Source organism: Oncorhynchus clarkii, chromosome 10 (assembly GCF_045791955.1).
Source record: "Oncorhynchus clarkii lewisi isolate Uvic-CL-2024 chromosome 10, UVic_Ocla_1.0, whole genome shotgun sequence".
NCBI lineage: Eukaryota > Metazoa > Chordata > Actinopteri > Salmoniformes > Salmonidae > Oncorhynchus > Oncorhynchus clarkii.
This window is the reverse complement of record NC_092156.1, coordinates 16,266,304-16,281,209: the sequence shown is the minus strand read 5'-3', so window position 1 is coordinate 16,281,209 and position 14,906 is coordinate 16,266,304. Positions and strand designations below refer to the sequence as shown.

At 40.8% G+C, this 14,906-nt stretch overlaps 1 protein-coding gene across 1 annotated transcript in view; it reads left to right on the top strand.

The window, feature by feature from the left end:
- Positions 1 to 14,906, top strand: part of LOC139418061 (kirre like nephrin family adhesion molecule 3a) — a 286,108-nt gene that overhangs the window by 136,804 nt on the left and 134,398 nt on the right. Inside the window, exon 2 of the mRNA XM_071167221.1 lies at positions 9,283 to 9,432. Coding sequence (XP_071023322.1) covers positions 9,283 to 9,432 — 150 coding nt within the window. The remainder of the gene's footprint in view (positions 1 to 9,282; positions 9,433 to 14,906) is intronic.

Genomic DNA, 14,906 nt, shown 5'->3' with positions numbered 1-14,906 from the left:
GCCTCTATCTCCACATGGCCTCTACCTCTACATGGCCTCTACCTCTACATGGCCTCTATCTCTACATGGCCTCAATATTAACATGGGCTCTATCTCTACATGTCCTCTATCTCTACATGGCCTCAATCTCTACATGGCCTCTATCTCTACATGGCCTCTATCTCTACATGGCCTCTATCTCTACATGGCCTCTATCTCTACATGTCTCTATCTCTATATGGCCTCAATATTAACATGTCCTCTATCTCTACATGTCCTCTATCTCTACATGGCCTCTATCTCTACATGGCCTCTATCTCTACATGGCCTCTATCTCTACATGGTCTCTATCTCTACATGGCCTCAATATCTCCAATGGCCTCTATCTCTACATGGCCTCTATCTCTACATGGCCACTATCTCTACATGAGAAGAACAATTTTCTCTCTCTCCCAGAGCTGGCTACTCCAGAGCACTAAATTTGATAACATCCCTTTTTGGTCATCACCAAAGTGTCATTACCCATCAGTTTAACAGATAGCGCTGACTGGGTTCATTTTGCTCATGATTTCATCAAACCAATCAATATATTCTATGGTGTTATATCACCATGGCTAGATAATGGGTATTGGTTGAGTTTTACCATCATTCTGTACAAAGAAAGAGTGACTTATTTCAGCGTCTTGCATCGCAGTAATGACCTAATCCTAAATAATTTTTAGAGACCATTTTTTTCACCTTTATTATATTTTGCCTCTGAATAAGTGATTGATTATAATGAAATTGTTTATATTGACAAGAATCAATGTATCGTTACAGTCCAACTCAACCCTAGGATTTCTTTCCAGACTTATTGTTCTTCACATCAAAAGCTGTGGCCAAACACAACCAACGTTGTTTTTTGCATTTCTATTTTATAAAGAAGCTTTTAAAAAAAGACAAGTTCATATGTCAGATTGGTTTACAGTAAACCATAACTGTGAAACAGGTCGTGCAATCCCCCCCTTTTTATTGCCTATTGTCATGTGCGCTTAGGGAGTGCTCAAGGTTGTTGTCCGTGGCTTTGTTCTTACACAAAGTAACTAATCTCCTTGAAGCAGAGGTGCCTTGTAATTGCTGTGGAGCGTTGTTCAGCAGAGATAATAAGAAATCATAACAGAGAGTCGGACACACAGGTTTCTATGCTGATACAATGGCTTGGCCTTTTGCTGCATCTCAGGGGCAAGATTAGCTTCTCTACCCACATCTCTTTTCACAATCATTCCCCCCACTACACAACTCCCTGCATACGATCTATCAATTACTTCCGGCTTTTCAGTTGTTAAAAGCTCAGTGTTGTTAAAGGCTAATGGAAATGGGCCTTAAGCACTTCTCTACTCTCTTTTTTCCATTCCACAAGGCATAATAAACCTTTTTGACTTCTTTAGAATTGAAGCCCTAACACCCCCCTTGCAGTTACTGTAGGCCTATACAGTGTACGTGAAGCAACTGCAGTTATGTTTAAAGTAAACAGTCATGTGGAAAACGCCCACGCGCCTCATGATGTTACAAGAGAAGGAAGGAAAGCATGATCTTCGTGCGCTTTTATCTTGGGTTTAGAGGAAGTGAAACTCTTATTTGATTGGCGGTGTTTGGATTCGTGTTTTCCATTTCAGCGATAATGGCCTAGGGCTGCGTTTGAGCACCTTTTGTTCGTGCAGTGGGTGGAGGATCAATCCTAGAATCAAAGTTCTTCTAGCTCCATTTTCTCCTCTCTTACCCTCAACCCTAGTTGAAGCTGGAGAAGACACTTTGTTTTCTGAAGCGGGAGCTGGGTAACTTGGAGAATTGAATGGAAGCCCAATTTGACCTTTTTTCTTCTTCTCCAAAACCAAACCTCTTATCTTCCAAGGTCTGTCTCCAACCTGACAAGTAACAATTTCATTTTTCACAGAAGACCCACGGGAGGCAACACATAATGTTTTTGTGTTTGTCACACTGTGGCACATTTCCATCTTTTATTTAAAAAATACAGAAGATTAGAAGGAAAGACTGGCTGGTTTTTCAATCTTGACAATTTTGTTTAGCATTTGGATTTGGTCAAATCCTCAGAAAACATTTCACAGTACTGTGGACTGTAGGTGGATCGTTACAATCCTCTGTAATAATTCCATTATACACGGTAGATTAATTCAACGTTTTTTTTCTTGTTTTTCTTCCTCTGATAGACTAATTTTCTCCTTCTGACAATAACAATACAAAGGGAACCCCGGAAGACAATGAAATGGAATCATTTTTGTCACGGCTGTTAACAATTTACGTTGCACTGACAGGAACCAAACTGATGTAATACTACTTTCCAATCTTCGACTGTGACATTTTAGTGCTGTAGCCCAGCATACACTCAAAGCACTAGTCCCCACAAAGTTGACAGGGCACACAACCCCATATTTCACTCTCTCCTGTTTTAGTTTATGGACACCAGTGGCCACCTCTCCCTAGAGCAGTGTGAAGGGACTGCAGGGCTGTGACGGTAATGAGAATGAATGGTTCTCAGCACTCTGGCACTAAATCGCTGATGATGTTTATGGCACACATTTCCATCTTGCCGTGGCAAAACCTTTCACAGTCTTTTGTGACTATTAAGTAAAGCTGCCAAAATGTCCCTCTTCTCAGTGTTCTCAACAGGTAAGGGAATGAGGCACCACTCATAAGCCTAATAGCATTTCAATAAATCCACAGGCAAACGGGAGAAATCGATCCCTGTAATACCGTGCATATTACATTGGCAAACACCTCTAGGAACGATGTGGTTGTGTTAGATGCTGGTTTAAATCTTGTATCATCTTGAGAGCTGATGTCATCAATTTTGTGAGGTTGGGTATTTGAACGAAATAAAGATTTTCCTATCATGTACTTTATGTACATTAATCTCAACCCTGTTACCTCATGTCAACCCTGTTACCTTATGCCAACCCTGTTGTACAACACTGCTCTGTGACCCTGTCAAAACTGATTCTCTTCAGTAGCCTTGACTCAAGATGAGATTTGCAGACAAATTGAACTATCATCAACTAGACATTGCAGCAATGTATTGAGGTTTCCAACAGAGATTGCTGTTTTGTGAATTCAGCTTAAGTTACTCTTGAGTAATTTCTGTGTGTGTAGACTCCCTTACTGTCTTGAGTAAGTCATGGTACAAACAAAGTGATTACTCACTCTTGTATTTTGGCACATCTCCCAATTGTAAGTCTTCTAACAACTAAAACATTCTGTACTTCTGAGAACTTCAGTCTCCAACTAATTCAGAATGTTTGGCACAGGCACAATTTTTGCCTTTGTACTGGAGGAGCTCATGTAATTTTGCATCCTGAATGTGAAGGGAAATGTAAAAGTTTTAGGCAAACAGAACATTTATGAGAAGTATCCTTGACAAAATATATGTATTTGTTTTGATTGTGTCCTCGCACACTGAGAAGCCGGCGATGAGATGATGAGATTCATTTGTTATATTCAGACTCCCATTAGAGCTATCCATGCTCTGCAGAATCCCTGTTGTGAGGCACCACTAGGAGTCCAGGGCTAGATTGAAGCATTACATTGCACCCCCACAGATCCTGAGATTCCATTTGGTTTTAAATGCAATGTAAATGTGAACCGACTTTGCCCTTAAGTCTCTCTTGGGGCAGTGCTCTTTCTGAGGTTATCTGAGGTCTCAAACTGTCGATTTTGTTTGTTAAACTGTGTCAGACCAAGTCATTTTTCTGCATTTTGAGATGGCAGCCTTTTGACATTGGTGAGAGTACTGGGAAATACATTTGCTGTGGAAAGTCAGCATGAATATTGTTAATGTCGCCAACAGTGGCAAAGACAATACTCAACTGAACTGTTTATCATGAGTGGAAGTAAACAGTTTGTGCAGGCAGGTATATTTCCCTTATGCATACAGCACAGAGTAGAAATAATGCTAATTCATACAGTATGCTGTCTTTGAAACAGACATGCACCTCAAAATAGTTCATCTCAAATGCATTTCCTTGATTCCTTGCATCCTCTCTCCTCGCCTCTTCCTCAAAACGCATTGGAGAGGATCCTAGATTTGTCCTTCAAACAATCTTCTCCAATGTACTTTGAAAAGGAGGCAAGGTGAGATAATGAGATGAAATACAATTTATTAGTAGGAGAGGGGGCAGAGGAGGCACATTTTATGAACAGAATGGCGTAAAAACCCAAGAGTCAAACATATAGGTCTCCTTCTCAAGTCAACAGTGGTTTCACCCACAGAACGTCCCAGTATTTTTTACTGCCTGACACTGTCACCCTTTGCTTACCTGAAGATGATGTTGGCAGTAATTTCGCCAAGATATCAAGTCCTGTCTAAATCTGTGAAAGGCTGCTACCTTGCCTGCATGAACTAAACAAATGTGCCCCTTAAGAGCACCAGCAATGCCTCATGTAACACAATGTTGATTCCACTAATGGACTGAGAAAATGTTGGATTGTCTGGGGAGAAAGGCATCATGACTCATCAGCCTGATCGATATTCAACATGCCATCCATCTTGCAACTGTCTGGATCTGGACCATGGGATGACTGGTAGATAAATAATCGTATATAAAATACTAAAATACACTTTTTATGTATAGTAATAAGCACATATTACAACAACTGTTCAGCAAGAGCACTTAATAACATCAGATATGAGATAGAAATACAGGTTGCCATAGAAACAATAGATACACATTAGACAACTTAAGAGCTGTAACTGTCAAAATGGAAGCTAATAAGGAAGCCTGTAGACAAGACAAGACTATGTTTGCGTCTCAAATGGCACCCTATTCCCCTTAAGAGCCCTATGGGTCTGGTAAAAAGTAGTGCAATATATAGCAAATAGGGTGCCATTTGGGACATATAATCCTCTCTACCACCCTAATATAGCACAGCAGTTCTTATGTTTGCTGTGTCTGTTCTCTATGGAGATTCATCTAATCAATGGTTGGATGATGTTTATGAAAGGCACATCTCATAAAGCTGCAGCTTATTGAATTAAGAGACGGAAATCGACCAAGTACGTCTCCAGAGAGAGCAGAAGTAAAGATTTGGTTTATGTCGTCTGCTTTCCCCCTTTTTTTTCGCATTATAGGAAGTAAAGAGCCAAAGGATTTTCCTGTATAAAATGTTTGGACACAGTGTACCGGAGATGTTGATATAGTAGAAACCCAATTCAGCAAGACCTTGAATACGTGTTATTTTCTTTAGTGAGACATTCAAGTTTTCCGTCTTCCTGCACGTACCTCAAGTCTTCCTGCACGTACCTTGTACCGAACCCTCCTCCAGAGAACCCTGTCTCACGATATTCATACCCTTTCAAGATGCGTTCTCTAAATGAGGTTAGCTGCTGTCAGCAATGCACCAGTCCGTACTTCAGTGTTGATTCCACTCATGTACACACACACACACACACAAACACTCGCACACACACATGGGTGTGTGACTGTGTCTCTCAGACAGACATGGTGCTTGACCTATACTGTGTACATTACAGTAGATAACCACTGTGTGCTGCAAGATATGTCTAATCATCTCTGCTGCCAGCAATAGAAAGACACTGCTGTCATTTGTTGCAATGAGGATTGAGATGGGAATGAATGAGACTAAAGACAGATCAAGTTGAACAGTTACATGGGATCATTTTTTATTTGATGGTTGCTGTGATGCATTTGCGGTTAAAAAGGCAATTGTGATGTTAATAGAAGTGCTCTCCTAATACCTGGTGTCATCATTACCGTAAGCCTTACGTCAACATAAATGGCAGGCAATGAAAGTTGAGTGTGAATATTTCCATGTGATAATGGGTTGGAGTATTTATGAATGTGGGATGATGTGGCCGAATGCCAGCACCTTATCTTGTACATTTTTTCGCTATGCGAGCCAATCCACATTAATTCAACCATCCATGGACACTATCTAACTAACACACTGCATAGTCACCTTTGCAATTGTCCATATTTGGACAGCCTCTGTCTCAGCAGGACTTTCAACTGTTTGATTAGTCTTTCTTCATCCTGTCCTTCATCTCTGTTCAGCCCGTTCAATTTCTTGTTTGTTTATACCTTCACTAACAGCTACATTCCCTCTCCCTCTCCTTGCCCCATTTAACAGAAATGATTGGTAATTACCGTTTGTTTGTGTTCTCTGTTGAACATAGCTCAGTTAAGTCAATAGTTCATTGCTACATCATTAGCGCTTTATCTTTTGTTTTTCTGTAGTGGTGCATGGTCCGCGGACTTGCTTCCATCCATAGCTTCTGTATGCTTATTTTCACTGGGCTACTGTGGCAACATTAGTATTGGGATTCATTGTTGCACTCAGGAAAAAAATATCTAACAAATGCTTCATCGATCTAACATCTACCCTGACGGTACCCCCTTGGAAGCAGCGCTGTTGCTCACCAGGCTAGCATGGCTCAGTTGGCAGGGCATTGCGCCTGCAATGCCAAGGTTGTGGGTTTGATACTTGCTGGGGCCACCTGTCACGTTCTGACCTCTATTTCCTTTGTTTTGCATTTATTTAGTATGGTCAGGGCGTGAGTTGGGTGGGCAGTCTATGTTTGTTTTTCTATGTTTTGGGGCAGTTCTATGTTTTCGGCCTAGTATGGTTCTCAATCAGAGGCAGGTGTAATTAGTTGTCTCTGATTGAGAATCATACTTAGGTAGCCTGGGTTTCACTGTTTGTTTGTGGGTGATTGTTCCTGTCTTTGTGTAGTGTTCACCAGATAGGCTGTATTAGGTTTTGAGTTCTCACGTTTCTTGTTTTTTCGTTAGTTTGTTCATGTATAGTGTCGTAATAAAATACAATGAACAACCACCACGCTGCGCTTTGGTCCGCCTCTACTTCACAAGAAGAGAATCGTTACACCACCCATATGAAAATTTATTCATGCGCTACTGCAAGTCGCTTTGGATAAGAGCGTCAGCTTGAACCCCCTGAGGTTGATGTCTGCGACCCGCTGAAATCAAATGAGCATAATAAAACAATCCCCATAAAATCTGTCAGTTTAAGACAGAGAACTGTTTTTTTTGCATTGAATGCGTCTCAATCCATCGCATCCACCTACGTAATACTTCCATACCTAAGGTGAACGGTGACAGAGCTAGAGCGGTGTTTGTCAGACCCTGTAGCCTACAAACGATTATGATCCCTCTAGGGAAAGATGAGACTGTCATGAACACGACAATGTCCTCCGTTTTGACCCCCACAAGCATCGTGGAACTCTGCCAACTTATTTATTTAAAAAAAATATGTTTTACTTTTTCTTCCTAATTTCGTGGTATCCAATTGGTAGTTACAGTCTTGTCTCATCGCAGCAACTCCCATACAGACTCGGGAGAGACGAAGGTCGAGAGCCATGCGTCCTCCCAAACACAACCCAACTAAGCCACACTACTCCTTTACACAATGCCCGCTTAACCCGAAAGCCAGCCACACCAATGTGTCAGAGGAAACACCATACACCTGGCGACTGTGCCTGCATGCATGCGCCCAGCCAGCCACAGGAGTCACTAGAGCACGATGGATGAAGGACATCCTTGCAGGCCAAACCCTCCCCTAACCCAGACGACGATGGGCCAATTGTGCGCTGCCCCATGGGTCTCCCGGTCCCGGCCAGCTGCGACAGATCCTGGACACATCTAGAACTGCAATGCAGTGCCTTAGACCACTGCGCCACTCGGGAGGACCCATCAGCCAACTTCTGTCTGTAGCGTACAAACAGTTTCGGCTACACACTAATATGACCCGTTTATGTAAAGGATGCCTATCGGCCTCACAAGACTCATCTGAATGTCCCCGGTACCAGTCGAAAACATTTATGGAAGTACAAAACATGACCAAAAGTATGTGGACACCTGCTCTTCGAGCATTTCATTCCAAAGTCATGGGCATTAATATGGAGTTGGTCTCCCCTTTGCTGCTATAACAGCCTCCACTCTTCTGGGAAGGCTTTCCACTAAAAGTTGGAACATTGCGGCAGGGACTTGCTTCCATTCAGCCACAAGAGCATTAGTGAGGTTGGGCACTGATGTAGGGCTGGCTTACAGTCGGCGATCCAATTCATCCTAAAGGTGTTCAATGGTGTTGAGGTCAGGGCTCTGTGCAGGCCAATCAAGTTCTTCCACACCAATCTCGACAAACCATTTTTGTATTGACCTCGCTGAATCAGGAAAGGGCATTCCCCAAACTGTTGCCACTATGTTGGAAGCACAGTACTGTCTAGAATGTCATTGTATGCTGTAGCATTAAGATTTCCCTTCACTGGAACTAAGGGTCCTAGCCTAAACCATGAACATCAGCCCCAGACCATTATTACCCCTCCACCAAACTTTACAGTTGGCACTTTGCATTGGAGCAGGTAGCATTCTCCTGGTATCTGCCAAACCCATCCGTCGGACTGCCAGATGATGAAGCGTGATTTATCACTCCAGAGAACACGTTTCCACTGATCCAGAGTCCAAAGGCGGCAAATTTTACACCACTCCAGCCAACACTTAGGCTTGTGTGTGGCTGCTCAGCTATGGAAAAACATTTCCTGGAGCTACCAACGAACAGTTATTGTGCTGACGTTGCTTCCAGAAGCAGTTTGGAACTCAGTAGTGAGTGTTGCATACGAGGACAGATGATTTTTGAGAGCTTGTGTGGCCTACCACTTCGTGGCTGAGCCGTTGTTGCTCCTAGACGTTTCCACTTCACAATAACAGCACTTACAGTTGACCGGGGCAGTTCTAGCAGGGCAGAAATGTGGTCTTGTTGGAAAGGTGGCATCCTATGACAGTGCCACGTTGAAAATCATTGAGCTCTTCAGTAGGGGTGTTCTAATGTCAATGTTTTTCTTTGGAGATTGCATGGCTGTGTGCTCGATTTAATACACCTGCCAGCAACGGGTGTGGCTGAAATAGCCAAATCCACTCATTTGAAGGGGTGTCCACATACTGATTTTTCTTATATTTCTCAGATATAAGATAAACACTTTTTTTGGGGGGGGGACTATCTGTTGTTCCCTGTAGTGAGTTGGTTATTCAATGAGCTAATAGTAGTATGGATAAATGTTTCCTCAAGTATTTGTTTTAAATATTTTTTAGATACTTCAACGGCTTAAAATTCTAAATCAAATTATCCTTGGTATGACGTTCTTAAAACAATTCCATTTAGCTTAGTAGACAGGACGTAGACTCTTGTGGTTTAATGGCATATATCACAAAATGTGTGTGTACAAAATGAAATGATATGGAAACTATTTTGACAATATACCCTTTTTCTCTGTTTCAGGGGCCAGTGCTGTGTTTACCCAGCAGCCCACAGATCTGGTGGTGGTGGCGGGTCAGCCAGTGACCCTGCCCTGCTCCATCCCTGGGTACCACGGCATGGTGCTCTGGCTCCGAGATGGCATGGCCCTGGGAGTCAACAGGGACCTCTCAGGTAGGAAAGCCCCTTACTTATTACGGTATCACTTTACTTAGAATGGTGATAATGTGGCATTTATCAAGATTTCAGAAACCCTTTATATCTATATCTAAAAGCGGTACCGGAGCGCCAATTCTGGGACCTAAAGGCTCCTGAACAGCTTCTACCCCCAAGCCATAGACTGCTGAACAGTTAATCAAATGGCTTCCCAGACTACTTAAATTGACCCCCTTTTTATTTGCACTGACTCTCTTGCACTGGCTCTATGCACACTTACTGGACTCGACACACACACTCACACATACTACACTGACACTCCAACTCACACATACACACACACTACATAAGCTCACACAGACATACACATGAATATTGACACACACACACACACACACACACACACACACACACACACACACACACACACACACACACACACACACACACACACACACACACATAGACACACGTTCACACTCTTTCACATAAGCTGCTGCTACTCTGTTTATTATCTAACCCAGTTGCCCTGTTACTTTTACCCCTACCTACAGTGGTTCTTCCTTTAATAGTTACATCATACCACCAGTGGAGGCTGCTGAGGGGAGGACGACTCATAATAATTGCTGGAATGGAGTTAATGGAATGGTATTAAACATATGGTTTTCATATGGTTGATACCTCTCCATTGACTCCATTTCAGCCGTTAGTAAAAGCCATCTTCCCCTTAACAGCCTCCACAGCTTGCGGGGTGCTATGGAATGGTATAGCATGTTGGGAGTGCATGACGTCATAGTATTTTACTGTCAGCCATTGTTGCCATTAATGCTAGTTCGACCACCAGAGGGCGTCTTTGAAAAGCTAAGTTATTGAAATGACATGGAGCTGTAGGCCTAAGAGTCATGTTTACTGTAGCTGTTTTAGCGTAACTTACTTATTGGCATAAAAGCCTACTTCAATATACAGTATATCAATCAATCATTAATTAATTTGTGCATGTCATCACACAGCATACAAGTCACCCATGTCTTTAAATACAGTCAAGCATTTTAGTTATGAAACAACATTTTTTTTAAAGGGAGCCTTGCATAATTAAACAATGAATAAACCGCAACATGTCAGCTAAAGCGATTGAATTCATGAATGCATTTGACTGTTTATAATATTGGCTGTGCATTTTTTGTTGTTAGAACAGACTGTATGGGATTAATTATAATTTATTATTGTATTTATTGTGCTGTTTATACTGTTAGAAATTTTGCTTAATTAAATTGATTAATATTATGGTGTTTCTATTCCAAGAAAAGCGAAAATGCATTTTAGGCCTCAGGGTTTCAGTTAGGAATATATGGTGCTGTACAACGTGACCGGTTGGGAGTAGGCCTAGACTACTAAGCGACTGGCAGGGAAGAGCAAAATTTCCACACCCTAATTGTAGGCTAACCAACACCCAAACAGAGATTCAGTGAAAATAAAAATCGTATTTATTTATCAAGATCAGTCTTCATGCTTGTCTCAAAGCAGCGCAAAACAGCGCTGAAATAGTTGATCGGGTAGGCTATTGCTTCAAATACTATTATAACAATTGAATGACTTTGGGTGTTTCAGTAAGCAACAATTTGTTGCCTTCAATTGCATTAGCCTACTTAATACCAATATTTCTGTAATTCAGTGATATTTATTCCCATAGTAATTTATTACATTTACTTGTGGAATCCATCCAGATGTGGTTAGAAAACAGTGCATGTGGTGGGCTATGCAAAGAGATAGGTGAAGTGACATGCCATTAATACTTTTAAAGTCCCTAAACTCGGCAAGAATCTATTGTCCTGCTGATAGCCCATCAATGGTGAATGACTTCTTTTGTGTTCCAATTTATTGGAAAGGCTACGTTGTTGCATACTTACAGTACAGTGCACTTTCACTCCATTATCCGCCTGACTCTCTATCAATGCCACCAGATTATTATTTATATTCTTGTCATCTATTCGGTAACATTCCACAAGTAAATATAATAAATAAAACACATATATTAAATAGCTCAATCTCTTCCTCTTCATCCTCATCATTCAGTTCATTCAAATTCAATTGTAAAAGATTTTGTCACTCCCATTCAACAACTCTAAATCACTTTTGCATGTGCTCCAAAGGGATAATATAGGTTCATTAAATAATCAAAAGGCAAAATTGTATTCTTTTTTAGCCTAGTGGATATAAGTATTTTAGGCATATCATGTAATTAGGCCTCATGTAAAATCATTGTCAAAAGTGCATCGGATAGTGTTGCATGACAAACAGGTGCTGTTAGATTACAATATAATTAATTTGCCAGTTTGAAAGACTGTAAACAACACTAAATAAAGTATAAGTAATACCAGAGAGTCTGTTCTAATTAACACAGAATAGCAAAGCTTAAAAACTGCCAGATTTGTGAACTTGCTTTATCCAACATTTTGCAGGTGCATGAGGCTTGGTGATCATAGAATCAAAAAGGCAACAGAAGCAGGAACAGCATTCCTGGCTTTTGTTCAAAATAAGTAATATTTTAATGCAGGGTTAAAGACACATTCTTTCTAATTGTCTTTAGTATGCAGTCTCTGCTCTCGCTACAGCTAATTTTGTTTGAATTATTCTGTTGATTATAATAAATTCATATATTTGTATGGGTTGATGCATTTTTCGTGAGGGCAAATCAAGTCTCTGATATTGAGTTAGAAATGTACAATTTTAGAATACATGGCAAGTTTGCCCTTTTTTGGCCTTTATGCTATACTTTACAATTGGACTCAACTCCGACTGACCGTCTATCGGTAGTCTAAACTGTGGCACAAATTGGGGGACTTTTCCACACCTATCCGAGCTATTAGACGATCCTTTTGTAAATGAATGGCGATGTGAATGTTGCAGTCAGTCTCTATCCCATCGCACGAGACTCCTGCATCAAGCAAAATAAATCAACTGATGGGTGGTCCCGGAGTTTAGAGAGAATTTGGGTAAATACAATGACGCAATTACACTTGACATGTGGACTGATGATTTTGAAAAATAGGACACTTCTTCCTTACAGCCCATTACATAAACGAAGAGTCGATGTTATCCACCACGGAGTGGGACAGTGCAGTTGAAAATCTTTGAGCTGACAAGGTAAAAATATGTTGTTCTGCCCCTGAACTTAAACCCACTGTTCCTAAGAATTTGTTCTTAAAGGATCAGCTCTTGGAACTCATTAAAACCTCTTGGTGTTAGGGGGCAGTATTTTCATTTTTGGAAAAAAACGTTCCTGTTTTAAACGGGATATTTTGTCAGGAAAATATGCTAGAATATGCATATAATTGACAGCTTTGGGTAGAAAACACTCTAACGTTTCCAAAACTGTAAAGATATTGTCTGTGAGTATAACAGAACTGATGTTGCAGGCGAAAGCCTGAGAAAAATCCAATCCGGAAGTGCCCCAGGTTTTGAAAGCGCTGCGTTCCAATGACTCCCTATTCAGCTGTGAATGTACCATCAACGAGCTTACGCTTTCTACGTATTCCCCAAGGTGTCTACAGCATTGTGACGTACTTTTACGCATTTCTGTTGAAGAATAGCCATAGGCGGCCACATTGCGTAAGTGGTCACATGGTGGCTTCGAGAGAGATTCTCGCGTAAAATACAGAGGTAGCCATTATTCCAATCGGTCTTAGTGAAAAACAAATTGTCCCCACGGATATATTATCAAATAGATATTAGAAAAACACCTTGAGGATGGATTCTAAACAACGTTTGCCATGTTTCTGTCAAAATTAGGGAGCTAATTTGGAATATTTTTCGGCGTTGTGGTAACCGCAATTTCCGGGCGATTTCTCAGCCAAACGTGAAGAACAAACAGAGCTATTTCGCCTACAAAAATAATATTTGGGGAAAAAATTAACTTTGGCTGTCTACCTGGGAGTCTCGTGAGTGAAAACATCCGAAGTTCATCAAAGGTAAACTATTTAATTTGATTGCTTTTCTGATTTCCGTGACAAGGTTGCCTGCTGCTAGTAAGGCATAATGCTATGCTAGGCTATGATAAACTTACACAAATGCTTGTCTAGCGTTGGCTGTAAAGCATATTTTGAAAATCTGAGATGACAGGGTGATTAACAAAAGGCTAAGCTGTGTTCCAATATATTTTACTTGTGATTTTCATGAATAGGAAGATTTTTTAGGAAGATTTATGTCCGTTGCGTTATGCTAATTAGTGTCAGATGATGACAACGGTCCCGTTCACGGGATGGGGTGTCACTACAGGTTAAGAGGCAGCTACGATCTATATAATCATTCATTCAGAAGTTTAACCTTTCTGGCGCAGACGTTCCACTAGCGACCCACCTCCACAACATCCAGTGAAATTGCAGAGCGCCAAATTCAAAATACAGAAATAGACAGAAAAAATACAAGTGTTTTACATTTGCTTAAACATTAACTTCTTGTTAATCCAGCCGCTTTGTCAGATTTCAAAAAGGCTTTACGGTGAAAGCATAACATGCGATTATCTGAGGACAGCGCCCTGCATACAAAAGCATGAAAAACATTTTCCAACCAAACAGATGCATCACGAAAGTCAGAAATAGCAATAAAATGAATCTCTTACCTTTGAAGATCTTCATCTTTTTGCAATCCCAAAGGTCTCAGTTACACAATGAATGGTCGTTTTGTTCAATAAAGTCCTTCTTTATATCCCAAAAATGTCTGTTTATTTGGCACATTTGATTCAGAAATACACCTGTTCCAACTCACCTGTTCCAACATGCCTACAAAGGATCTAATAAGTTACCTGTAAACTTGGTCCAAACATTTCAAACAACGTTTCTAATCCAATTTCAGGTACCCTAAAATGTAAATAATCGATAAAATTGAAGACGGAATAAACTGTTTCCAATACCGGAGAAAAACAACACGGAGTGCACTCTCATTCAAGCGCACCAAAAGACTAGAGTCCACCTGAGTGGACTACTTCTTCATTTACATTTTTTTAAAATATTGAACAATTTCTAGACTGTTGACACCTAGTGGAAGCCATAGGAACTGCAATCTGGGTCCTAATAATTTGGCTTCCCCATAGAAAAGCATTTGAAAATCCAAAGACCAAAAAAAAAAAATCCTGGATGGATTGTCCTCTGGGTTTCGCTTTCTCTCGCTATCTTCCTCAAACAGGGCTACTTACCTTTCAGTTTTTCTGCTTCTCTTCTCTTTTCTTCTCACTCTATCTCTTATTTTCTTGGGCAAGACTTTTGTCAGTTTCTCTTTTTTCTTCTCGCCTCTATCTCTCTTTCTGTACCTTACTCGTCTTCCAGTCTAGCTCTCTTTCTCTCTCTAGTATAGCACCTTTCTTTCTCACTCTCTTCCTCTCTTTCCTTTCCTCCCTCCCTTAAGTCTTTCCCTTACCCGTCTTCCTATCTATCTCTATTTATCTCTCTATTCTACATTTCTCCTTTTGGTTACACTTTACATTAAGTTGCCCATAT